The sequence below is a fragment of the Pagrus pagrus genome, assembly GCF_965226575.1.
Source record: "Pagrus pagrus genome assembly, chromosome: 17".
Classification (NCBI taxonomy): domain Eukaryota; kingdom Metazoa; phylum Chordata; class Actinopteri; order Spariformes; family Sparidae; genus Pagrus; species Pagrus pagrus.
Genome location: NC_140201.1, coordinates 13,130,008 through 13,155,098, shown reverse-complemented (window position 1 = coordinate 13,155,098; position 25,091 = coordinate 13,130,008). Strand labels below are relative to the sequence as shown.

At 40.8% G+C, this 25,091-nt stretch overlaps 1 protein-coding gene across 2 annotated transcripts in view; it reads left to right on the top strand.

Annotated features, from left to right (window-relative positions):
• Positions 1-11,828: 11,828 nt before the first annotated feature.
• dtnbp1b (dystrobrevin binding protein 1b) overlaps positions 11,829-25,091 on the top strand; it is a 32,462-nt gene continuing 19,199 nt past the window's right edge. Inside the window, exon 1 of one of the 2 annotated variants that reach the window (XM_084380237.1) lies at positions 11,829-12,256. In XM_084380237.1, the coding sequence (XP_084236363.1) occupies positions 12,211-12,256 (46 nt within the window). In that variant the 5' untranslated portion in view covers positions 11,829-12,210. Of the gene's footprint in view, positions 12,257-19,800; positions 19,959-25,091 lie in introns of those variants that run through there. The other variant, XM_084380239.1, reaches the window with a different exon arrangement.

The following is a 25,091-nucleotide window of genomic DNA, read 5'->3' as shown; positions in this document are numbered from 1 at the left end:
GAATATTGTTTGGTTAGCATCACAGAGGCATCAGGTAGAACAAGTGGGGTAATTAAGCGAAATAATCCTCACATCACATTCTGCTTTTCAGTGGAAACCTTAAAATTTGCAGGAGACCTCCAGGGCTCATTTTCGCAGAGCGCAGCAAGCTGTGCAGAGAGAGTAATTACCAAATCCCTTTTTTCTTTCCTCATTCTTTCATGAGGAGACCTGGGACCTGTGTTAAAGAGCAAATTTTATGGTACCGCACAACGTTGTTTGAATTGTGATATTTGCGCTGATTTTAATTTGCCTATTCAGGTTTTATCAGAGGTCGGGACAAAGAATAAAATGCTGCTCATGCATCTTACATTAGCTATTGTCATTCTCGCACATTTTTCACTGTTATCTTTATATACTTGAAATAACTTCAGGGTGAACTATAGATAGCACTTTGTGTTCTGTGATGTGCATGGCTTAAATCACTTTCAGATAAGACACTGGGCTGAGGCGCAGCTCTGTGTTGAAAGCGACCGTCCTCAGATGAGCTTTAAGGGGCAATTATGTTAATAATGTGATATATTGTTGGTCCCTGTTGACCCTACCCATTCCCTGGTAAGTGCTGATAACAATAAAAATGTTGCACATAATCATATGCTTGTGTTGTCACACCAGCCTTTTAAGTAGCTGAGCTGGTTTCACTCTGATTTAATCACACTTGTTTCTTAGTAGCTACTTATTAGCCCAGTGGTGGCAGCACTGAGCCATCTAACAGTCTTCCCACCAAAACAGTCTTTTCTAATGGAGGAGACATTAACCATGGCAGCTCCTGGGACACTTTTTAAAAGGTATGCGACATGAGGGGGGAGTAAAATCAAGTCACTTCTAAATGGTTGGCTTTTTATGGTCTGATGTAGTCTATCAAAAAGGCTCCCTGCGGCATGAAGTGGGGACAATTCAGAGTGATAACAAAGGTAGTGACATAGGTCAGTCGTGGCCTGGAGCAGTTGCGTGGGACATTGGAGGTCACTTTACTGTAAAAAACATGAGAGGAAGAAAATTGGATGCGTAGGATTGAGTTTAGGATGTGGTTTTGCAGGGACACGGCAGCAGGCGTGTGAAGTGAGGTGTTGAGTGGGAGCATGTGAAAAAGTCCAAAACTTTAATGTTCACTCGGTAGACCACAGGGCCAAGAAGACAGTTGTACATAGTGTTCATAAAACAACAGAATCTAAGTCGTCTTCTTCACACATGCGATCTTCTGAGGAAGATATAACTAAACAAAGATAGATTTTGTTACTGTATGTGTATTGCAAGCTTTTAACATAACATCTCTTCCAGCAATTCAGTGCTAATGTACTTAATGTGGCGCCATTTTAAGTTTAATTTTCTGTTATTTTTAACATTTTAAAACAAGTCCCCATCTGCTTTAGTTGTTAAGGAGAATGCTGCAACACTGTTTGGCTGTGAGGCTCCAGAAATGTTTTGTAGACTACAAAACTTCACCTGACTTTCCATCTGAATGGGGGTGACTAGATAATGGCTGACTTTTCATTTTTGGGGTGAACTTATCCTTTAAAATGAGGCCCAAATAAAAGCACCCAGACAAAGAAATGGTAAATACGTAGTTGATACTATTGCTGCACAACTGTCATGGAAATGCATTTGTAGATGTTCAAAATCGAACGTGAGATCCTCTGGAACAGTGAAAGGCTAATGATAATATTACAATGCTGAAGTAAAGTGTCTGTGATCACCGTTTTTGTTTTGTTGAGCTTTTGTATATTTTGTTGCTGCCAGAAACAACCTTTAAAATCCTACTCACAGTCTTCACAGTCCAACCTACTGTTTTGAAAATGGCCTATGAAAATGTTATTTTCTTGAACAGATTGTGAATAACAAACTGTCCCCACTTCTCTGTTGCCCAGTGGCTCATTTTCAATGGAAATGACGAAGGCTGGTGATTAACATGGGAGCCATATTGCATCCTTAATGATTCCTGAGTTTGTGTCTCCTCGAATTGGCCAATGGCGGAACAGATGGCCCCATGGGTGGAATCCTGACACGCTCACTGTGCCTGTGACAACTTTGAAAAGTAAGTGTGTGTGCGTGAGTCAGTTTGCATCTGAACATTTGTGTGTTCGCGAGTGTGTGTTGGACTTATTTTCCAGCATTTGCTCCTGCAGGCCCTTGCTCTTAATAAGAATGTGCTTTTAGTCAGCCAGTGTGGTTACATAAGAATAAGAACATTCAGTGTGATGCATGTTTTATTTTTTTATTTGTTATGTCTGTATGCCTTGCCTTTACCTCGGTTCTTGGAGGGATGTGTAGACTTCCTGTCAAGAGTTTGTTTCCATCTACATGTAAGTGAACAGCCACAGGGGTCTCAGTCTATATCACTTCCTCTGCATGTTTGCTGCAGTCTGCTAGCCGCTCTCCTGTGTTTGACAGAACTGTGACTGGCAGCAACAGTTACAGGTGTTGTACAATGTGTCATTCTAGCCTCCAGCTTCAAACCTCCTCCTCCCCGAAGATGAAAGTCACGTTGACATGAACGATGCCAGACAAGAAGATGACAGAAGCTAAAAATGTTTACAGCATCTGTTGCCGACACCTATTTTTCGACTTTCTGTCAAGCACACACATTCTGGCATGTTCACCTTCCCATACACATTAACATTTCTATACTGGTCACACACTGAATGACATTATAACCTTCGCCAAGGAGTTTGTCAGCAGGATTACACAAAAACTACTGAACAGATTTTCACAAGACTTGGATGGAGGATAGCTCTTGGCCCAGAATAGACCCCATTAACTTTTGGTGGGGATCCAGGAATTGTTTCTCATTTTCTTAAACATTTCAAGATAGGGCTTTTTTTGTTGACATATTTGTTAATTTCTAAAGGAATAATAATACGAGGATTTTGAGAGTGATACAGGGCTATCAAGTTGGATGTTGGGTAAGGCTTGATTGTATTAAATTGCACTGTGGGGCCTTGCCGGAGGTATGCGCTCTACTGAGTGCAATTCTAGTTTTAGATCTGAAGGTTTGAGGGTTTTTGAATGAAGCTTCGAATATCTGTTGTCATATTTTATGACATCATCATTATCATCCTCGAACAACATCCTCAAGTTGTTTACAGTTATTCATTTGGATTGAATTAGTTTTTCTTTTCCTAATTAAATCAACTTTAATGAATATAACTTATGCTGTTAGAGCGCCCTGTTAATAAAGGTGCGGGCCTTTCTTTGTGTGTTGCAAGCAGGAGAGTAATTAATTTTTTTTATCACCCTGAAATGTTGTTTTTGAAAGGCTATATGTCAACAAGTATTAATTGAAAGGGAATATTTTCTTGTATAAACTTGTTTCTTTTTCAATAATTTTTAACTTTTGGACAACACTCTGGAATTAAAAATCATCATCTAAATGATCTAAATATACAAATAATAAAAAACTTTATCTGCCACTGTGCAGGAATCTGGTTTAAACAAAATAAATAGACATGCAAAAAAGATTTGCTGTTTGGTACAGCCCCTACTGGATAATAAAATGAACCAAATAATTAAACTGAATAATCACTCTGAGATGTCTATTTCGAGGTTGAACCAGAAGACAATGAAGCCAAAAAGACACATTGATGCAAACCCAAGCCATATGGACAACAATGTGATAAGAAAATAGAGGCAAAGTGAAGAAGGGAGGCCTTTCAAAAGAGAGAGAGAAGGCCTACATTGTATCACAAGAAAAATGACTCAGACTCAACTCCTGATAGAATTTGTGGAAACTTACTCGTTACACCCAAAGTCAAACTCAGGAAAGTTGTTAAAATGAAAATCTAATATGACCTTGTTTCCCTGTCTTTTAAAATGTTCACATGCAGTACTGTAGCAATATTTTGCAACCCAGATACATCTGAATGGTAAAGTATATATTAATTCTGAAAACGTTTTATAGCAACACTTTTTAAAGTAAATATCAAGGTTCTCTCCTTGACTTTTCCTTCCATCATTTACGTTTCTATCTCTCCTCTTATCTATCTTCAGTCCCGTCTTCCACCCACCTTTCCCTCGATCTGATCCCTGCAGTCCTCGCCAGCCTTCCAGGCATCTCCCTTGTAAATCCTCTGTCTTTTTTATGTTTGACTTCACTTGCATTAAGACACTCTGGGACTGTGAACCAGCATAAAACTGCTCTTATTTTGTGGTGATGTCAAAGACAGTGTGATCCAACAGGGAAAAAAAGGAAAATAAAGAGAATTGCCTGAGGTGTAGAGTTGCCTGGCAACAACTTCCCACCTTTGTGCAAGTTGGCCTTCATCAGATTGCAGCGAGGACATTTAGAAACACTCCAGCTTAAAAGTTGGTTTGCACAAACTGGTGAAAGGCAGGAACAACAGAGGAAGAATGTGTTACCACATGGGGTGACCAACTCTGACAGTCGAGTTTGGGTAATGCCTTCATGTCTACAGCTTCTTTGTTTGTTTTTCCTTCATCTGACTGGATTTAACATCATGGCATTTCATTGTGCCCTTTTTAAAGTCTCTCAGACAAATGGTGGATCCTCCAACATTTTTAGCCTGTGCGTGACCATAGAGATCAGATTTCAGTAAGTTTCGATGCTTTTCCTGTCCAGTAGGCTACTTCTAAGACTATGAACTTGATTTACTTCCTTTCTTTTCACCATTGTGGCGTCCCACCAGACTTTTCCCAGTGTTGAGGCATATTCTGCTCCTCCTTGGCTTTGGTCATTCTGTTCAGGCTTACTGCTTAGCTGTTCCTCCTCCATGATGTGGGGGAAATTTCCTCTATGCTGGTTTCACCTTAGGCTCTCACATTGACTTCCTGTAGTCAGTTTGTGCACCAAAAGGAGGATGTAGTTAACAAGTCTTAGACGTTATCTGCCTTATTGTTTTGTCCCCTGTATATTTGGCTGTTACATTGTTCAAAAGGGGAGAAGAAGTTCAATGTTTGGCCGACTGAAAGTATTTTAGCAGTTTATTCGCTGTACTTTTTCAGTATATTTAAATGGTGCAAAGATACCCGCATTTGCTGGCGTGAAATATCTGTTTCATTCCCCCCGTAATTATAGCCTTTTTTTCAGGCTGTCTCCATCAACACCCACACAAGCAGCTGCAAAAATCCACAAATCAAGACAAAGACAATTATTATTAAACAACTTGTAAATAAGGAAATATTTACAATATTTTGTAGAGGTCATGGTTGTTGTGACGAACACCTGGGATGGTTGTCACATGAGATAACCAGCCTCAGTGAATAAATCTGAACATATTAGGAAGACACAATCAGAGTTAATAATGGTAATCTGCTATTATCATTGTTTAGGAATTGTGAAATGCTGTGCTGTTGGCAAAGTGTAAATGTCTCCGTCATAAAATCACTGTTACATTACTACAGTATCAGCCATCCATCCAGTTTCAAGTCACGTATCGAGGTCGGGGACATGGTGGCCACAGATCAAGCTGAGCAGCCTCGATGGACTTTTCCATGGTGTCCCCCAGCTCCTCCTGGCATTCGAAGGGCAGCCGGGATGTGTAATCCCTCCGGCACTGCTCCGGGGTAACTTCTAGTTCAGTCATGCACACTCTGAAAAGGAAGCACCGGAGGGGTGGGGGGCACCAGGTGCTTGAGCACATCAAGCTGCTCCTTTCAGTGTTTGTAAGCTTTGGCTCGACTCAAAAGTCCTCCCAGATTTCTAGACATCTCTCACATGACATGACAGAAAGTAAGGACAGCTACCACGTGGAGGAACATCATGTCACCACTTGCATCCGTGAGTCAAATATTGTCCACTAAATCTGTAGTCGCTTTAAAACTTCTCCACCACCACAGTGCCAACAGTACTGTACCTACTGTAGGTAGTGTGACTAACAGTGTTTTATGCTTTTGCCCGGGAACTGAACCCAACGTCTGGCTCTTGGAGTTCAGGTGCAGGCGGTGAGCTCATAAGTGGATTACACAGCTGGATCCTGACATCAGCTGCTATCAAGTAACACATTTCAGCCTGTATTCACCTGTTGGCTGAGTCATGGTTTGTAACTGCATTCACGTCGTATTATTCAGATGGAATTACAACTCTGAGGCTGACAGGAAAACGTTTTTTTTAATTCCAAATCCGAGATTTCAGGAATTTCTGACAGCTATGATTTCTCTCACTTCTTGGTGAGAAGAACTACAAATGTCTTAACAGACAGCTGGCTAAATAGCTGCAAAAGCCATCATCAGTGGCAGTCACATCTTCATTTAGTCCAACATCAACAGTTGATTTGGCCAATTTAAAAGAAGCTGTTTGTTTTACCTTTTAACAAACAACATCAGCCTTCTCCCAACACTGTTGCACAATAAATGGAATAGTTGTTGATTCTAAGCATCCAGGTGAGGTTTCCTATGACAATTCCTATAACCGTGTTTCACATTTATACTAGCTTCTATTTTTCCAGTAGGCAGATCCACGGGGAGCAATAAGGTTGGTTATAGGTGTCGTGTTCATGGGCACCTTAGTGGGAGTTGATGAAGGGGGGAATGGTGTCATTCATTTATGCGCCCACATTTTCACAGCAGTTTATAAAATCAAAGCCATGTAAAAAAAAAGAAACCAACTCACCTTTGGTTTTCAAGCTGCCCTGCTGATTTACAGTTATATTATTCAAAGCCAGCATTTCCAGCTGTACCATTATCCAGATTGTGCTAGATCATGTTTAGTTTACAGTTCTGTGCAGCGTGACGGAAGAGAGGGTTTGGGGGCCGTATTCACAAAACATCGTAAGACTAAAAATAGCTCCCAGTTGGCTGAATTTACGGCTTCTAAGTTTTTGGTCTGAGAGCATATCAGTGAGAAAAATAGCTCCTGCTGTAACTCTGGGAGAAGTACTGTATGGAGAACAAAAGACAATAGTTGCTGAGGGTATGCTAATTTGAATAAATAAGGATCCAGTCAACTAACTAACAAATTTCAAACAATTTAATGAATCCAGAGATGATTGTTTGCACGGCTCTGCAGTACTTGGACACAGGCAACATTCTGTTTGCGCGTGATGAACTTGAAATACCTCAAACTGTCAGTTATTAAACAAATCAAAAAATATAATTTTCAGACCCAGGTTTGTTGGACAGTGCATAAACACCAACTAAATTAAATAAACACACTTTGTTTCATGACCATCGCTAAATTAACTGGTATAGTAGAATTACAGTATCTGATCAAATATTTGTAGCTGTCTCGATCTCAAAACATTTTTATAAATTTGTGCTTTCTGTTCTTCAGAAAAGTCACCTTTTATCCAGCTACTATAGATATTCTGAGTTAGTTCATTCATAAAAACATGACATCATCCATAGCAACAGTGTCAATCCTGCCCCTTTTATTAGTGTCGGAGTTCTCTTTCTGTTTTGTGACAAGGCCCTAAGAGGGAACTCTTAGGGAGGAACTTTTTAGCACCATTTAGGAGATTTCTAGTGGAAAGACAGGATCCTTTATGAATACAGGCCCAGACTGGAACCAAAGACAGGTATTGAGACAGGATAGTATTTAACAGTGGACAGTGGTCTCTCCCCTCCTGGTCCTTCTTAGATAAAAATCAGCTCATCTACATGTATCTGAATGTGATATGAAATTATCAAAGTATTATAGAAATGTCGATATTACATTCTAAAAGTACACATTACATATCCGTGTTTTGCAGATTCCTAAACAGCCAACATTTTTTTCTGACGACTGGGCTGTAACACAATATGAAAAGATGAATATTCTTCTTAACACAATTTTTTTTTTCCTATTGAGAGCGTAGATTAGGCGAGCTCCCGAGGTAATTACGTGACATCAATAATGCGGTAAAAAGACAACAGCAACTTTTGTTAGGCTTTTTGGATGACAGAGTTGAAAAGTTTATGGACGGCCTGGAGAATCTGGCACGTCTCCGCATAGATTACATAAAACTGGATTGCAGGATGTCAGTTTCCAAGGCAACTGTATTTTTGTGTCTTTGCTCTCATTCTCATCCGTCAGTTCTCTCAGTACAGTTGGCAGTTTTTTGTCAATCGAGGACTCCGTGTGTTTTGTAAGCTTTAGTAATGGTTGGTTAAGTGTCAAATGGGAAACGTGTTTAACAAAAGTTGTGATTGCACAGGAAGACGTAAAAGATCGGAAATGACTTCTCTGCGTGGGGTAATATAAAAGACTGATGCACAGAAAATGGAGAGAGGTTGTGAAAACTGTTTAATTGCCTTCCTATTTTGGCTTATATTGCTCGGTGTGTGTAGGCATGCATGCATCTTGTACTGTCCCCTCGCATTGTATACTGGACTTACAGACAGTATGCGTTGTTAGCAGACTGCTGGACAATCTCATTATCTGCCAAACAATGCTGCCTGATAACTTGTCCAACAACATGTCGCTCTGAATGAAAGAGGGAGGTTTTAAATCTGAGATTGAAATAAAAATAGCTATTGTTTAGCAACCCTGTACAGTGTTTACTGTGAGCACTGAAGACTGGCCTGTCGTGGTTGCTGCTACACTTCGGCCATATAAGGTGCAGTTCCACATACAACTAAACCCATTGCTATTGGAGTACCACCTCTGGGTATTTTTTATTTTTTTATTCAATCTTGCAATGCTTTTTCAGTTGTTCCTTTCCTCCAGTGTTTTATATCTATATAAAGAAATTGAAAGTTAAAAAGGTCAAAGTCCGCACCAACACAAGCTCCTCTCTCCCACAGAAAACACTGCTCCTGAAACGCCTCGCCAGTAGTCCCGCCTTTAATGCAGTGACTTTGTGACATCACACTACATCAACATGTCACAGATTTGGAGCATAAGAATTAATTTAGCACAGCTGCTCTGTTGTTGTTGTTGTTGTTGTTGTTGTTGGCGGTGCTGGCTCAGATGTGTTTGAGCTGACCAATCAGAGGAGAGTGGGTATTCGGGAGGGAAGGCCTTAAAGAGAGAGGAGCTAAAACAACTTTTCAGACAGAGGCGGAATACAGTGCTGCAGCACCAGACAGTGTGAGAAAACTAAGGTGTTTTTAAGCAACAAAGCATGTACAAATATTCTTGTAGTAACACAAAATAGGATTATGAACTTGAAAATGAGCATTATATGTATCCTTTAGTGTTTTGTGTGACTCACATTTGGTTGCATTCTACTTTAAAGGCATGTACCACACACATTTTTTACCTCAATAACCACATTGTAAATATACAGTGTGAGTCTTACTGTCAATTTCCCCCACATGATAACCAGTATTAGGAAATGTTTGGATCATCATCATCATACAGTATATTCTGTGACCATTAAATGATATATTCTGTAGTAATACAAATGTAAATATTACCAAGGTTGCATAGCGATTCAACAGTCTGATACAGCAGTCACATTTGTAGTTAATTTTACAGCACTTTGCAGCGTATACACAGTTTACATAAGTTCCACATTCAAATTCACAATGCTGTGAAGCTCATTTTCTCTGTACACCCACACATATTCACACAAAGAAGAGTGTTGTCTAGTTGCAAACATTTAATAGTCTCCTCACACTTTCAGATGAAAGTAAAAAATCTGAATGGTCGAGGAGTATTTGTATCAAAGGTAACCGAACCATTTTGATTGGTTTGGCTTTGTCACGGTCTATTGGGTGTTTTAGTAAAGCACCACTGCTCTTAGTTCATGTGTCAAGGGTCCTTTCCTCCACCTAGCCACACTGCAAATAGTGAGATGCCCTAAGTAGATGCTACTAGATACTATCAATCTTATACCACTTGGCAAGCAAATATGAAAGGTTACTCTCCTGGGAAATTAGCTTCTCTCTCCCCTCATAATTGTCAGGCGCTGCTTTAAAGGATTCCTATAATGTAAGCACACTTCACCTCGGCTGTCTGGTCTACAAATGTAATATTTTTTATAAAATCCTCTCAGTGATTGCAGTTATCACAAAGAAATAACACAATCAAATGCATCTTTTTGTTATACTCGGAAAAGTGCTTTGAGGTCCCATCCCATGGCTGATGAATCATACATTTGCCGCCCACTACCGCTTGGACGATCACGGTTATATTATGTTCTGGTTAACATTTTCATACTTCATCATCATCATTAGTCAATGTCGACGAGTGCTGGGGATGAAGGGACCTTGTTTGTATGCTGTCAGCTTTCATATTTCACTGTTTGTAAAGCAAGGTGGTAAAAGGAGTGCAATAACTTCTCTCACATTCATTGCAAGATTCAGTGTCACGGTCAGAAGTTGGCGGCTTTGTGAGAGATCTGTGAGAAAAGCCTTGGTTAAAACCTTGAATTTTTTTTTTTAAATGCAGTTTCCAAGTCTCCACTTCTACTGCTGCACTGACAGCACTATTGGCTGTGCTTTCTGCATTCTCTGCAGGCTTTACCATCCAAGACCGTAAATATACAGCGAAGGGTCGGGATATTCAGGATAGTCAAACTGTTTCATAACCTGTAACTATTGTGGGCTCCTGCTATTTTAAACATTGTTAAGGCTTCAGGTTTCAATTCACTAAAATGCCAATAAGCCAAAACAGAAGCAACATACCTGTATTGTAAAGTAGAAATACTTAATTACTTACTTGTAAGTGTTTGATATGAAATAACTACTTCTTGAACAGCAGCTCAATAGCTTATAGCTATTGATTGGTACAATTATTTCTGAATTAATAATCTGTCTTCTTGTGCTTCACGGTGTCACGTTCTAGGAGTCCATCCTAAAGTCCAGCTGGTGCACTCTTCACTCCTCCCACAGCTTTCTGTGACGCAGTTATAATCACCCATAGCTAATTAAGAAGCTTATGATATTCCCATTGAGTTCCCCGCAGTGTGACTTGTGCAGCTGTATCCAAACGCTATTGATTGTGGCTGCTGGTGTTTGTATCTTATGTTCCCCTGCACAGCCGCCCCTCGGGCATTGAGGGCTATGATGTGTCATAAAGATGAAGGCTAGGGTTGACGTTATGTGGATTTGGGGTGTGTGTGTGTACGTGTGTGTGTGTGGTGAAGCTTGAGGGTGTAATTTCTCTTCGGGATGACTCGCTACCCTTGTTGTTTAATTGTAGATATGCATTCTTAAGGCCTATTTTCTGTTGCTATTTCACCACTGCACTAATTTAAATTTACAAAACAGCCATACTTTATCTTTAAATATAATAATTGAAGAAAAAATAAACAATTCTGTAATCACTGGCACCAGCGTGGTTGCAGACGCCAGAGATGCGTCTTAACTGGTCCTAATCAATTGTGCTTAACATGCAGTGGAAAGAAAGGGGGCATCTCAGAGGAAAAAAGAGCTGGGAGGAGTTAGTGAAGGACATGCTAGGTGGAACCGTGATGCTCTTCACAGCATCATGCTAATGAGGAGGATTATTATGTCCCCCCCTCAGGCGGTGGAGGCAGACCGAGTGGGTGTGGGCGCGAGTGTTTCACTTTTGACAGCGTGATTTGTGCGTAAGGCCTTTTGTGTGTACGCGTAGTGTGTGCATGATAAAAGCAGAGAGAAGAAGCCGAACCTTTTGTCACGTTGACATCTTTACTCTGTATCCACTTTATTAGGTGCTATCCCTATTTACGAAAATCGCCTGCTCCTCCAGCCACCGAGTCATATAAACAAAGGAGGTGTATAAAGTATGCAGACTGTGTTAAGAAGCGTTAGTGTGTGTTCAAAGGTCAGAGGCATATGTGTTCATTGTTTATAGCCACACACATAAACTCATCATCATCTGCTCTCCCCGTTTCCCTACCTCCTTACGCACACACCCTCTCGCCCACCCCCACTCTTCATCCTCTCCCCCTCCTCCCTCGCTCAGCGGCAGCCAGTGGTATGCTCCACTCGTCTTCACTCCTCTCTCTCTCCTCTCCTCTTCTCCTCTTCTCTCTCCTGTCAGCCTCTCCAAACCAGAGCCAGACACACTGGTGCAGCAGCGCTTCATACATGCACACGTGTGTGTTCGGAGGGCACCGGGCTCTTGAGAACACTCACCATTCAGTGTCCGAAGTGATCTGCGCGAGAATGTGCGTGTGAGCGATTTTGGAGCATCTTTTGTATGGAGGAGCATGTGTGTGGAGTGAAGCGAGCGAGCGTGAGGATGCGTGGTGGACAGGTGTTGTTGTGATCGGCGGAGTTTTCGGTGTACTATCGTCGTGCTGTCTGCCTCCCCCTCCTCTCCCTTCCATTTGGTTATCTCGTGAGGGCAAAAAGCATCCTGCTGGGATGTCCACCTCGCCTGGTGCAACAGACGGGAGCCAAAGGAACTCTTGTAAGTGACTTTTTTTGTCTTCTTCACCATTGGGAGTGGTGATTTATGTGTGTTTCAATGTGCCATATATCTCTGTAGCATCTTTTGTCCATTCAAATAGAGGGTCTTTATTTTGTGGGAAGGTGGGAAATGTAGTTCAAGGCAATGACACAACAAATACATTTTATCATTATCAATGTAGACATTTTATTGGTCGTAGGAACGTGAAGCAGAAAGACTGTGAGTAAGAGTGAAGATGCCAAGAGTTTGATTGTGTATCACTGCATAGTATCTGTATAAGGAAAGAAGATATGTCATGTAGTGAACTAAAGGGGGGTAATGCGTGCTTTTGTGTGCATACTTGTAGGGGAGCCAGGGGAGGTGTGTAATGTGGGAACATGCATGAGTCTGTTTACATATTCCCTGGAGCGCCTCCAGCTGTCGATCTATTGGAAAGGTGCTGTGCATCGATTGACAGCCGAGCCAGCTGCATCTTTTCAGAAAGAGGAAGAGGTTGGATGACTTGCTGATTCCATTCAAAGCTGAGTATTTCATTTGTATCCTGGAAAGACAGCACAGCCTGTCAACCAAAACCAGGATTTGGTTGTACATCTTTATTTCAGTTTTCTGTTGAGTGAAATACTGTCCTGGTTTCTGCGTGTTTGGTCTGTATCTGTAGCAGGAGGTTTGCAGGGATTATGATAAAGGAATGTGTTACAAAGTGAAGTGTATCAGTGTATTATTCAGTGGGTGAAAGTATGTGGGACGGCTCTGCAGTTTTAATGTTTGACTTGATTCTGGCCTCAAGCAACACACACACAAAATCAAATGATTGCTGTACTGTAAGTGGGTGATTGATAAAATGATGTGAGTCATTTTGACTCATCTGAGAGCTCAGTGGGAATGTACACTCAGAAAATCTCCCTCTTACTCACACACACACACACACACACACACACACACACACACACACACACACACACACACACACACACACACACACACACACACACATTGACTGCCTTGACTGAGGCACAGATCACATCTGGGAAAATGGGTCTCCTTTTATTGCTTTCATTATTATTGCACCAGCCCCCTCCTCTCGCTTTCATTCCCCTTCTCCCCTCTGTTATTTTCTCCTTGTTATTTACTGCCCAACCTTGCATATAACTCGCCTGGAAACCTTCTGTGTGTCTGGGTGATGTGTTAATGATCACACACTGACACACCCACCCACAACAGACACCTATTGTGTGTTTATGACTGTGGGCTTTTTTTTTCTCCTGCTTTTTCATAATAATGACATCATTGTGTGTTTAGTTATTTGGCTGAGTAATATGTTCGCTTATGTTGTAACTCCCACTTCACTCTTGCATGTTTAGTTCTTGGATTTTTTGCTTCGTACTCGACCAGTTTGCTCCTTGTCAAGACACATCCATCACATTACCTTCTTATAGAGCAGTGAAATATCAACTGGCCCCAAGCTACGATTTACTGATTTACTAGACATAATGTTACATAACCCAAATGAAGTGTCTGATGAAACAAGTTAATACTCTTGGCTGCACAACAGCTTTCAAGAAAAGAAACATGGAGATTAGAGTAGTTGAAGATTGAACAAATGAAGAAGGGAGTGAAATGTAAACTGTAATAGCCCGAGGATCATTTTTTAAAATCACATCTCCATTTCACAATTTGTCAGTAGTCCTTTGGTGTAAATATCAAAGGGACATGCCCAAACAATGAAAGATTAACGAGAATAAGTTACAATATAAACTCATTAAAACATCAAATAAAAGGCTTACTGCGCTTATTTTGCTGATTTAAAAATGGCAACAAATGAGATTTTGTCATTATGTAATCCTACACCAGTTGATACAAAAATAGAGCATAGTTATGTCCTATTTATGGACGTGTGTTTAAAGACATTTACTTGTAAGGCAGTGATATTTTTAGATTAGAGTATCGTTTTTTTAATCTCTTAGCCGCCTGTGTTATTATCACAGTGTAAAGCTGGTGCAGAGCCTCTCTCTCCCTGTTAGTTTGGATCCTCTGTAAAGGAGCAACAGCAGGCACCTGCCACTGAGATGGATGTGCTGTGTCATCACTTCTCCTGCCAAATGATGGCTTGCCTCACCTCTCCTCTTCTCCTCCTCCTCCTCCTCCTCTCTCCGTCCCCACCTTTCATTTTTTGTTCGTGCCTGGCTGCTGTACACATCTGCTCTCTTCTCTGCTGGTGTCTCATCTGTGCCTTAATCTCCTCTCCTCTCCCCTCTCTCCCCCCCATCCTCTCTCATCCTTCCATTCTTCGCTCTCCTCCTGTCTGGTTTATCTGGGTTCACATGAAACTTTAATTGCATGTAAATCAAAGCGCTGCAGATGTGATTAGTCTTTTGTGCTGCTTTAATGAGTGGGGTCTGGACTGTTGAAATATGGTACAGTAGCTGGCTCCTGCACGGTCCCTGACGGCTGAAGCCACGGGCAAACTCAACTTTTAATGCTGCTAGAAGAAACCCCCCACCCTTTTCTCAGAGAAGTAAAGTTTTCGGGGATGAAGCTAAAAGATTGGCTGAAAGTATTTTAGAAAATTGTATGAATGTGCTAACTCTTGAAGGTTTATTAGTCTGGCGTCAATATTCAGCTCATTCCAAAAACTGTACTGAATGGGTTTTTAAAGTGCCCATTATAACAATATCAACTTACGTATACTTATGTTAGCAAGAGCTGTGCCTGGCTGACATTTTATTATGACAATTAGCATCGGTCTACTCATTCTGATGAGATGTTGTGATATTGTAGTAATGGAGAAGGTAGCTTGAGTTTCTGAGATGTGCCATTTGGCATGTGGCAGCGCAGAAGGTGCTCGTGTCTAATGCTCATCCAAATATTTGCATGTGCTGAAAAGTTTAAACACTTGCTGCAAGTGACACATTTACTGCCAAGTGATAATGTTTGGATCCTGTGTTGACATCCTATCCAGGGTCTCTGACTGAGAGACTGTATGTGTGCGTACTTGTATAAATTTCTCCCTGCACCTCAATCTCATGTATCCCAAATGCTGTTAGCTTGCTAATTAGCGATTCAGCAGCGATTACATTACTCGCGTAGCATGTAAACACAGACGCTGTGTGCATTGGCAGACGCATCTTTAATTTGTCTGTTCATTTTCAAGGAGGTCACGCTCCCTTTGAAGCCACAGAAGAAGGTTGAGACTTGAAATGATGGTATTAATTGTCTTGTAAAGATGGATTTGGTCAAGAGATCAAAGAATCTGTGCCATCAAAGGATAAAATGAGGAGCAGAGTACAAGTGCTTGATTTTCACAAGACTTAATAATCACACTTTAACCTTGACTGACCCCCCTTTTTTGTTAGTTTTTGTTACAAGTGACATGAATAGTAATTATATCTGTAGGCTGTGTTGATATTTAAGTCAAACCATGCTTGGTAGATTTGCGTTTCCATTACTAGCTTTAACACCCAAAGTTAAGTTGAATTGTTGTTGTGAGAAATAAAAACACAATGTGTCACAGTTGACATGATGGACTGTAGTGCCGCTGTCATTCATCGGCTCTGATTATGTTCCTCTTGGGAGCGGCTGAGTCACTTGCGACAGCTAGTGGTGAAATTCTGTTTTACCGGTTCGATCAGGTATCAAGCCTAATGTCAGACTGGTTTGAACATGTTTAAATCGGCCCAACCCTGCTGGGAGCCTCCAAGCTGGTCGCATTGACATTACATAGGCTTCATCGTCCTTTAGGGACTAATAGTAGCTTCCTGTTCCTCATCTTTTTCTACATCTGTTTTTTCATACCGACTCCATTTTTTTCAAGCAGTAAGTAGTAGATGCCAAGCAAAAATGTAACAACAGCCGTTGATAATAAGTAGCTGGCTGCCGACAACAAGTTGAAGAGGAAGCTGCTTTTTAACGTCATCACAAGACAAGCGCATCATCACTTAAAGACGCCTTCAAGCAGGTGCCCCTGTTGTAAGGGGGATCCCTGCCAAATGGAAAAGGGATACTAATCTTGTAAAGATGCCCCCACTTTTGCATAACATATGCATGTGTAGAGCAGCATAAATGTCGGGTCATGCCACAGATACACACACACACAGTTGCACACAGTTACATAAGCCTTATCTACTATCCGTGCAGATTGTGCTTATGGTTCATCCTTCCAGGATTTTTTTGTGTTTACCCACTTATCTGTCAGGATTTCAGGAATGCCATTCATGGATCAGGAATTTACTGTCTTTTGGGATGCATATTATGTCTTACTTCTCCTGCCTTGCATATTGTCCTTCCCTCACTTTAACCCCGCCCCCCCCCCCCCCTCTCTCTCTCTCTCTCTCTCTCTTCCATCCACTCAGGGTTGCCAGCAGTGTCCACCTGGCTTAACAGGTGTTGTTGGCACACCCTGAGCATGCTGTCTCCTCTCTCAACACTCATATTGTTTACTCAACTGTACTACTGCCTGGGTTTCCCAGCGATCTTTACGCTTAGATCATCCTTGTTCAATTAGATTAGCGGGAGCAGTCTCACAGCAAAGATGCTTTTGGGATTCAGCGTGTTACAAAGAGTGCCACAGACGGAGAAAGACAGAGAGAGACAGAGAGAGAGAGAGGACAAAGGGAGACTGAAAGAGAGGGAGAGGAAGGCAAGGAGATGGTCGGGTGCAGGAAAGAAGACAGAAGTAAAAGAGGGCACCAGAATGAGGAGACGAGATGAACAATGAGCAGAGAGAGAGAGAGGATGACAGAGCGGAGAAAAGACAGCAGAGGAAGAATGGAGCAGTGCAGCAGAGGATGGGTAAAATAGAAAAGGCACAGATAACAGGTGGAGGATGAAGGAGAGTGGGTGAAGAGAGAATGACTTGAGAATAATAGAAAGAGAATATTGGTAAAGAGGAGGAATTAAATAGACTGAGCCAAACCTAAAAGCACATTACAGATAATGAAAAGAATAATAATAAGGCGTAAGAGAGTAAGACAGGCCTCCACACTATCAGGGAGTCTGCTAATTGGAGGTGGTGGCGGTGGTGGTGGGATGGAGGTTGCACAGAGATCACAGACTGCAGCAAAGGAGAATCTCTTACCTCTTACTATCTAGAGGACAGGGTGTTTCTGGAAATCTAGGCCCTAATCACACACAATACGTGCTCTAATTATTTCAGCTTTAACATATTGGTTGAGGTTTTGGCTACATGTGCTCAGTGAGGTTTAAGTGCAGATTAACGTTTATTATAGTGGGATTTACTTTGCCACAGCCCTCTTTAAGTGCAATATGTTGTGAAGTTTAAGATAAAATAGCAATTCTTTTTTTTTTTTTTTATAACACTGGAGCCAGATTTTAATCAAGAGTCATGTAGACAGAGACATGTAAGAGGAAATATTGCAACTACTTGAGCTGACTATTCACTAAACCGCTCCTCTGAACAGCCTTTTGTCCAATCATGGCTTAGCAACCATACTGCTAGGCATGGCAGGCCTGTTAAAAGTGAGAATGCACAGTGAAAAGTGTGAACAACACTGGAGAGGATGCTGAGTTTTCCTCCTGGGACCTGTTAACGTTACTCTCAGTCTTTTAGCAAGATATCACACATGTAGCCATAAGGTACATTTTTATGGCACCTTTTTCAGTTTTATCAGACAGCAGGAAACATTACAAAGTGAGAAACTGTGTTTTTAACTAACTCATGGAGCTAAAATGTACTTAAAAGTGCAATATGTAAGAAACAGTAGCTACTGTTAGCTCGGTTAGCCATGCAGCTAGCAGTCCATACTGGGAACTCAGGTTACCGTGGTTGTGTTGGTGTTTACACCACTAACACAGGAGCTTTGGACCGTTTTGGTCCGGGGTTAGCTGGTTGGCATGCTAACTTATCTCTGCAACACAATACAAAGGCGTCATAATGTCAAAACTGCTATTTCTTTACATTGTGTTGATAATATTTAATACATTTTTAACATTTTTGTTCTTACAATTCTTACATATTGCACCTTTTTAATAAGCTGACTAGCCATAGCTGATGGATCAAGGATCCATTGATCTCATACGTCGATCTTGTACATACAAGTGCAAAAACGGAAAGCTTGGCAGTCATAGCAACTCTAAGCTTTAAAGGGCTTAACAAACTGTCTTTTTCCTGATTACCATCATCAAAGTAAGGTCAGGGCTCATGTAACTTGGCACACCAGGAGTCCTGCTCAGTAGTTAGAAATATTGATGCACCTTAGTGAAATTTCTGTTGATTTTGTTCAATGCCACATGCCAAAGATCACCAGAGAGGCTACACTTTCATCCAGCTATCCATCCATTGATATCACCATCGTAATAAACACATAGAATCTGCATTTTTTCAGTATCACAGCTACAAATAAGGTCCCACTCCTCAACATGCTGAGAAATTATACTCTGAGCAGTGTGTCACGACAAAATAACACATACTTGGACAGATCCACAAGGGGCATAATGATTGTAATTAAAGGAACAATAGTGACTGGTATATAATTTTACACACAGAGTTATGGCAGTTGTTTTGTTTTATGGGTGCGCCCCAGTTACTGAAGTAAGAGTCAGAGGGATGAATCTGAATTTATGTCTGTCAGATGATTCAAAACACCCACTCACATGTGCCTGCGGATGATGTAAAGCTAGAAGACCAAGATGACAGACTGTCTTAAATCATAATTCACATGTTGACATACAACAATACACTCACATCATGCACACACAGATGAACATAGAGCACCACGCACTCTCATGCAGACATCCATCCATCACATAAACACAAAATCTGTTTTCTAGTCAAAGAAGAGGCTGATATAATCTGTGTTTTTCTCTCCAATCCTGGTCACAGATGGTTTAGAAATTGCATTTTCCATCCCTGAGTGATGTACCTCAGCAGGTGGGTTGACGCTTTTTTTTTTTCCCTCTCCTCTCCTCCCACTCCTCTGGGAAGTGGAGAAAGAGAGGATCGAGAAGGAAGTAATAGTGTGGTCAGACAGCCAGAGAGTTGCTCTAATTAGGTCCACGGTTGAACAGACAGTATTTACAGACTCAGACAGAGAGGGAGCCTGTTACAGAGTTTATACTGTCAGCTCCTGAGAGTTGAATGTTTTGCATGTGCTTTTCACGTTTGTGTTTGTCACCTTCATAAAAATGTTGGTATGTGCGTATTTTTGCTGCGTGCTGTATAAAGTCTACATGCTGATGTCATCAGTGCTTCTATGCCTTGCTGCTCGAGCTCCTATAGGCTTTCTCTCTCTGTCCTCCAACCCCCTGCTTGCTGCCTTATATAAGGGTAAATAACTCAGGCCAAGCAGAGACAGATAAACCCCAAAGGACCTCTCATTTGGACTAGGGTCAAGGAACACATCTTTCCATCTCTGTCTCCCCATTCCTCTTTCTGTCTCTGTACCTTACTCTGCAAGAAAAAAGTGTTAGAGAGAGCGAATGTGTTTCTGCATGTTAGGTTGTATGTACATTGGGATATCAGTGAATGCTGTTCTCAGTTTCATGCGTGTATTTTCAGATTTGTAAGCGGTGTGTGAACAAACAAAAGGAGACAGCAAAGACCGGTTGCTGTGGGGGAGGGAAGGCATTCCCGCTGTGTGCCAGGTGACTGTGTGCGGCCCAACTAGAAGTCAGATACAACAAAAACAACAGATGGATTGACAATACAGTATCATCCCTGGGCTACTAAGCAAGTATTTATCTCAAGGTGTGATGCTTTTGCTTAAACCAGCGCATCTTGTATGGAGTCATAGGAGTGCCACAAAAAGTCTATAATAGAATAAGGAAATACAGTAGGAGGGTGACCATTCAGGGTGGAGGAAGGAAGGAAGGAAACTCTAAAGACTGGAGGGGTAAATAAGGGCTCTTTTGTTAGGTAGTTGATGAAAGGCATTATACATGGATAAACAAGAGTACTGTGCTTGTACAGTTCACTTAAAATGTCACTGTCAAACATTACATATGTATGTAAAGGCTGCTGTCATACTCCAGTGGTGGAAAAATGAAGAAAAAAAAAATCACAAAATAGAGAAAATATATTTGTATATAAAAAGAGAAATAAATAAAACTATAAGTAAATAAAGATGTGGAAATATACAGAGAAGTGTACTTTTACTTTACACATCTTCCCTGTATTATTCCTCTTTATATTTTCCCTTTATGGTCTTATTCTTTTGCAGATTCATACTTTTTATGGCACAACACAGTATATAAATGGGGCAAACCAATCACCAGAATAAATGTTAAATGTTGGCAAAATACATAAGACAAAACAGATAAGTTAAAACTTAACGTTTCTTGAGTTTCAAGTCTTTATTTCGCTTAAAAATGTTGAAACGCTAAGTTCCCTTGTCAAACACTTCAAAAATGTCGAAATGCTAACTCGAACTGAGGTCACCAGCTTGGCAGCCTTGTTGCTTGTAAAGCCATGTCAATCACCGCCACCTCCCAGCATGAAAGTCAGGTCCTAAACATGAAATGTGAACGTGATATGAAACGTTTTAATGTCAATATAGCACCCTGCCTGTGCCAGCTCAGCTAATATAAAGGATGATAAGATAAACATTAAAATATTTATGATAACCGTCACCCATAGCAATAAATAATGCATCATAAGTAAATTACCACATTTCTCTCTTGAATACTGGCTACAAGGTTTTGACCATGCTCATCAATTGTGTGAAAAGTTGCTTTTGAAGTGAGAATATAAGCAACCTGGAGCTGAAAAGGTTTACGTATTGACCCACATGATCATGATGCTGCAGTGGTACTCAGCCTCAGGACATGCAGTACAAAGTATGAACTACATCAGAGATATGTTGAAATAATATAGGGAAGGTGCGATAATATCAAAGAAGGGAGTACAGTATGGATTAAATCATGCCTGTGGGGTTCTGTGTGCATGCGTGATCTATCATCTGTGATGTTGCCTCATCTCTGTGCAAATGCTCTTTGTAACATTCTCTCCCCATGGCCACACTCAGGCTTTTCACAATTCATGTCAGGGGCTAACAGGAGGGCTCACTTTGACTGCAGATAAATGAGGGAGCGAAAGGAGCAACAAACGAGGGATGAACAGAACGTGTGTGAGAAATACACAGTGACAGATACGAGAAGTGGAGCTTGACAAAACAAAGAGACATTGCTGATGGCTTTTGATATCTCTGTCAGAGTGTAACAAAAACACCCTTGAAATATTTAGGGGAAGACGTACAAGCTCTCTGCCCGATAGTTAGAGAGCTGAACGTGTCGAGTTTTCAGATAGCATTCGTACAGCTCCTCTTTAGTTTCACATCATTACCGTGAGACCTTCATGCCAATAACTGGGAAAGCACATTCCAGCTGTTTCCAGAATGACAGTGTTTCAGGCTGAACAGGAAATGTTTTGTGTCGTAACATAACTCATTTTTGCTCACGGGGCTGCTGTCATGGCCCGTTTGCAGTGACATCAAATTGTCATTGGAATGGAAATTGCACTAAAGTGCACAGAGGATATGCATCCAAATGTTTTCTACCGCACAGCTGGAGTATACAGTCGCTTTATGCCATGGCAACCTCAGTTTGTAGAGCAAGAACTCCACTACTTGACATCTTCTTCTCATAAAACATCCAAAGCCTGTTGTCTTCCTGTTGTACCATTCTCAATAGAAATTTTAATGCATTTAAGTGTCTTGATTTGATGGTGCGGTGGATATTTCAGTCGTAATATTGAGAACATCCTGTCAGCCTCACCTTGAGGCGATCTGTCGGAGCTGTGACGTAAAGTCATTCTCACCATCTTTGAATCACCTGGAAAAGATGTGGAAAATAGATGCATTTTGTAAAAGATTAGTAGGATCCCATGAAAGGTGCGTTGCAATTTTAATCTTGCAGGCTCTGAAATGAGGCTGTGTTTTTGACACCAGGCTGGATGGATCCCTCTGGTCTTCCCTTTAGCGAGACTTTAGGAAGTTGATTTAGATAATTGTGTGCTCGCTGCAGCCTCTTTTTTTTATTGTTGATGGTTGTGCTGACATTTTATTTACATAATTGTAGCCTTTACTGAACTTACATTCAGCAGCTTTTTAGTATCATTTGCCCTGTCTCATTAATTATACATTTTCACCCACAAGCCTTGCTGTTTTGCATATTTTTTGGTTAACTTAATATTTAAAATCTCTGAAGGTACATGAACTTGCATGTCAATGATCAGACCATGTAAAAACTTGCCAAATTATGCAGTCATGATTCGATGAACTGCAAAAAAATAGAGGCTGCCTGCAAAAAAAAAACCCTCAGATTTCTATGTAATAGGTGGATTTATCAAGGTCATGGACTAAAAGGTTGGTAAACACATGAACAGACATGCGCACGCAGAATATCTCAGCCTCTCCCTCTCGTGTACTCGGTCACCACAGGATGACAGTAGGGCAGCTCCTGGGGACGGTGAAGGAATCACATTTGTACATTCATACAATAGTTCCATTATCTCACTTGGCTGCCTCTTAACCTAAATCTTAAACACACAATCCCACCAGCGCACGTAGCTGGAAGCGTTTCTATTGTTGTTCAGCCGTGCAAGCAGGAAATGAGGTTGCTAAATAAAGGCAAAGGTTAGGAATTGCATGGGCCCAAGAAAGGGAACAAATCAGATGTTGTAGACATAAAGAGCAGCATTCGACAGTGAGATACAAGCCTGAGGAAGAAAAGTGAGTTAAAATTAGCTCAACATTATAACCAGTAGTAGTCTTTTCTAAAGGAAGAAGGGGGGTATATACTGTAGGCTTTTAGTTGACGAACCAATCAGGGTTTTAATACAAATAATTAACAATGCTGTCAAGAAATCTCTTGTTCCCAGATTCCCTTCAGAGGTGAACAAAGACATCATCTCTCTGAGACTCTTTTGAGTCTTCACTCCTTTGAGATTGTTGTAAAATTAAAAAAATGAGCATGTCAAACCAGAATAATACTCTTTTTAAACCTTGATCAAAAATTTATATCTAAGATGTTCACAAAGAGTTTAACAGTTCACAGAAATAACTCTTTCTGGATGGTGCGCCAAAACGACTAAAAAGATGAATGACTTCATAAGATAGCTCTATTAGTGTGTATAACCTCAGTTTAAGGGTAATTCCACCAATTTTACACATTGAAGTGCGTTTATAGGTGGGTAAAGTCAAGCATTTACAGTTTAAAAACAAAAGATCAAAATCGATACAGCAGAACCAGAGAGATTGCCTTCTTCTTCATTTTCAAAACCTGCTGCCTACATTACCCACAATGCAACTTAGCCATATGAGTGACATCACTAGAGGCAATTTATCAGATTACATGCAAATTCTTCTGGAGCCAAGAAAGGCTTTATAATACTACTTTTTCATATATGCAGTACTCTCCAAGACCTGTAAACACCCTTAATGTGTTACCCTTTAAAAGTGAGATCCATGTTGTTGTTGTTGTTGTTGTTGTTGTTGTTGACTAGTTGATCTTTCCCTCCATCTATGTGTAAAAGCTTTAATATATGGAAATAGAGTATATACAAAAAAAATCCTCATTCTGCCACTCAAACCTTATAAACAACAGAAAGCGTCGTACTGTAAGTACAGATCGAGGCGTTTATTCCCACTCGTCCTCTAAAGCCCTTTCGACTCACTTCCAAATGATCCCAGAAAAATACATTTGTTGCCATCAGACTACCTGATTAAATTACTTTTAAATAATGAAACAACCATATTGCGCATATGTCCAAACACCTGCCTGAGTTTTTTTTTAACTCTGAGAGACACGTTGCACGTAAACTAATCTATCATTTATCAGCTTCCCTAAATGAGACCTGCATACAGCACCTGTACACATACATCCTGCCTCTCGCCTGAACATAAGTACTGATGAAAGATTGATCAAAGGGAACATGTGTGTGGGCCTGTTATATCCGGTGTGGTTACTGTACTGTATATAAAAACACATGTTCTCAGCTGAGGTGATGGGATATTCATGAACAAGGAGCCTCGACGCTCTTCTTCGGTAATGTTTCATAGATGAACGCCAAGATTATTAACGGAAATACCTCCTTTCAAGTCGAATTAGCTGAAGGCATTTGTGAAACATTTGACTTTGTCAAGGTTATTAAAATATGAGCTGGCGCCGCTTGAGACTTTGTTCAGCTCTATTCAAGGAGATTTTTACATTTTTATGCCTTTGTCATCCCACAATGTGCATGTGCTTCGCTGGACTTATGCTGTGTTATTGTGCGATGCTTGTGTAACCCCACAGCGCTCCATTGTCTCTCACTTTATTGTTATGAAACTTGTATCACAACACATGCAGCTATTCACAGCTGAATGCCTTTTTAACTTATAGGGTATACTAGCAAGGTTGTGTGCCGGGGCTCCAAACCTGATCTTTAATCATTTGTGTATAGTGAACACTGCAGAGCTTAGTTGTTATTCATCACACACAGTAGACTGTGTAGATACCTTCTGGTCTACTTGTGTAAAAGCTTCTACAAAGTTGTAAGTTCAAGTTTGGCTTCATGTCATCCCACATCTCTGACTCCTGTCTGTATCTCTCTCTTCCACTTTCCTTTGCTTGGAGAAGTGAACGGGTCATTCTTGAGAGGCGTCTTCACTCAGAGCTTGCAGTGGGTTTTGCTGATGTAAGGCTGTATTTGTAGCGGTAGGGAGAAAAGGGGAGATTCCTGCATAATGCATCAAAGCCTGCGTGAATGTTCCAGAAGTCTAAAATTTTCATTCCTGAAAATAAACGTATTGTGTGCATGTCTCGAATGCATATTGGATGTGGGTATCTTCATGCATACAGCTCTTCGTTTGCAAACATCATGTTCTCCTGCACATAACTGACT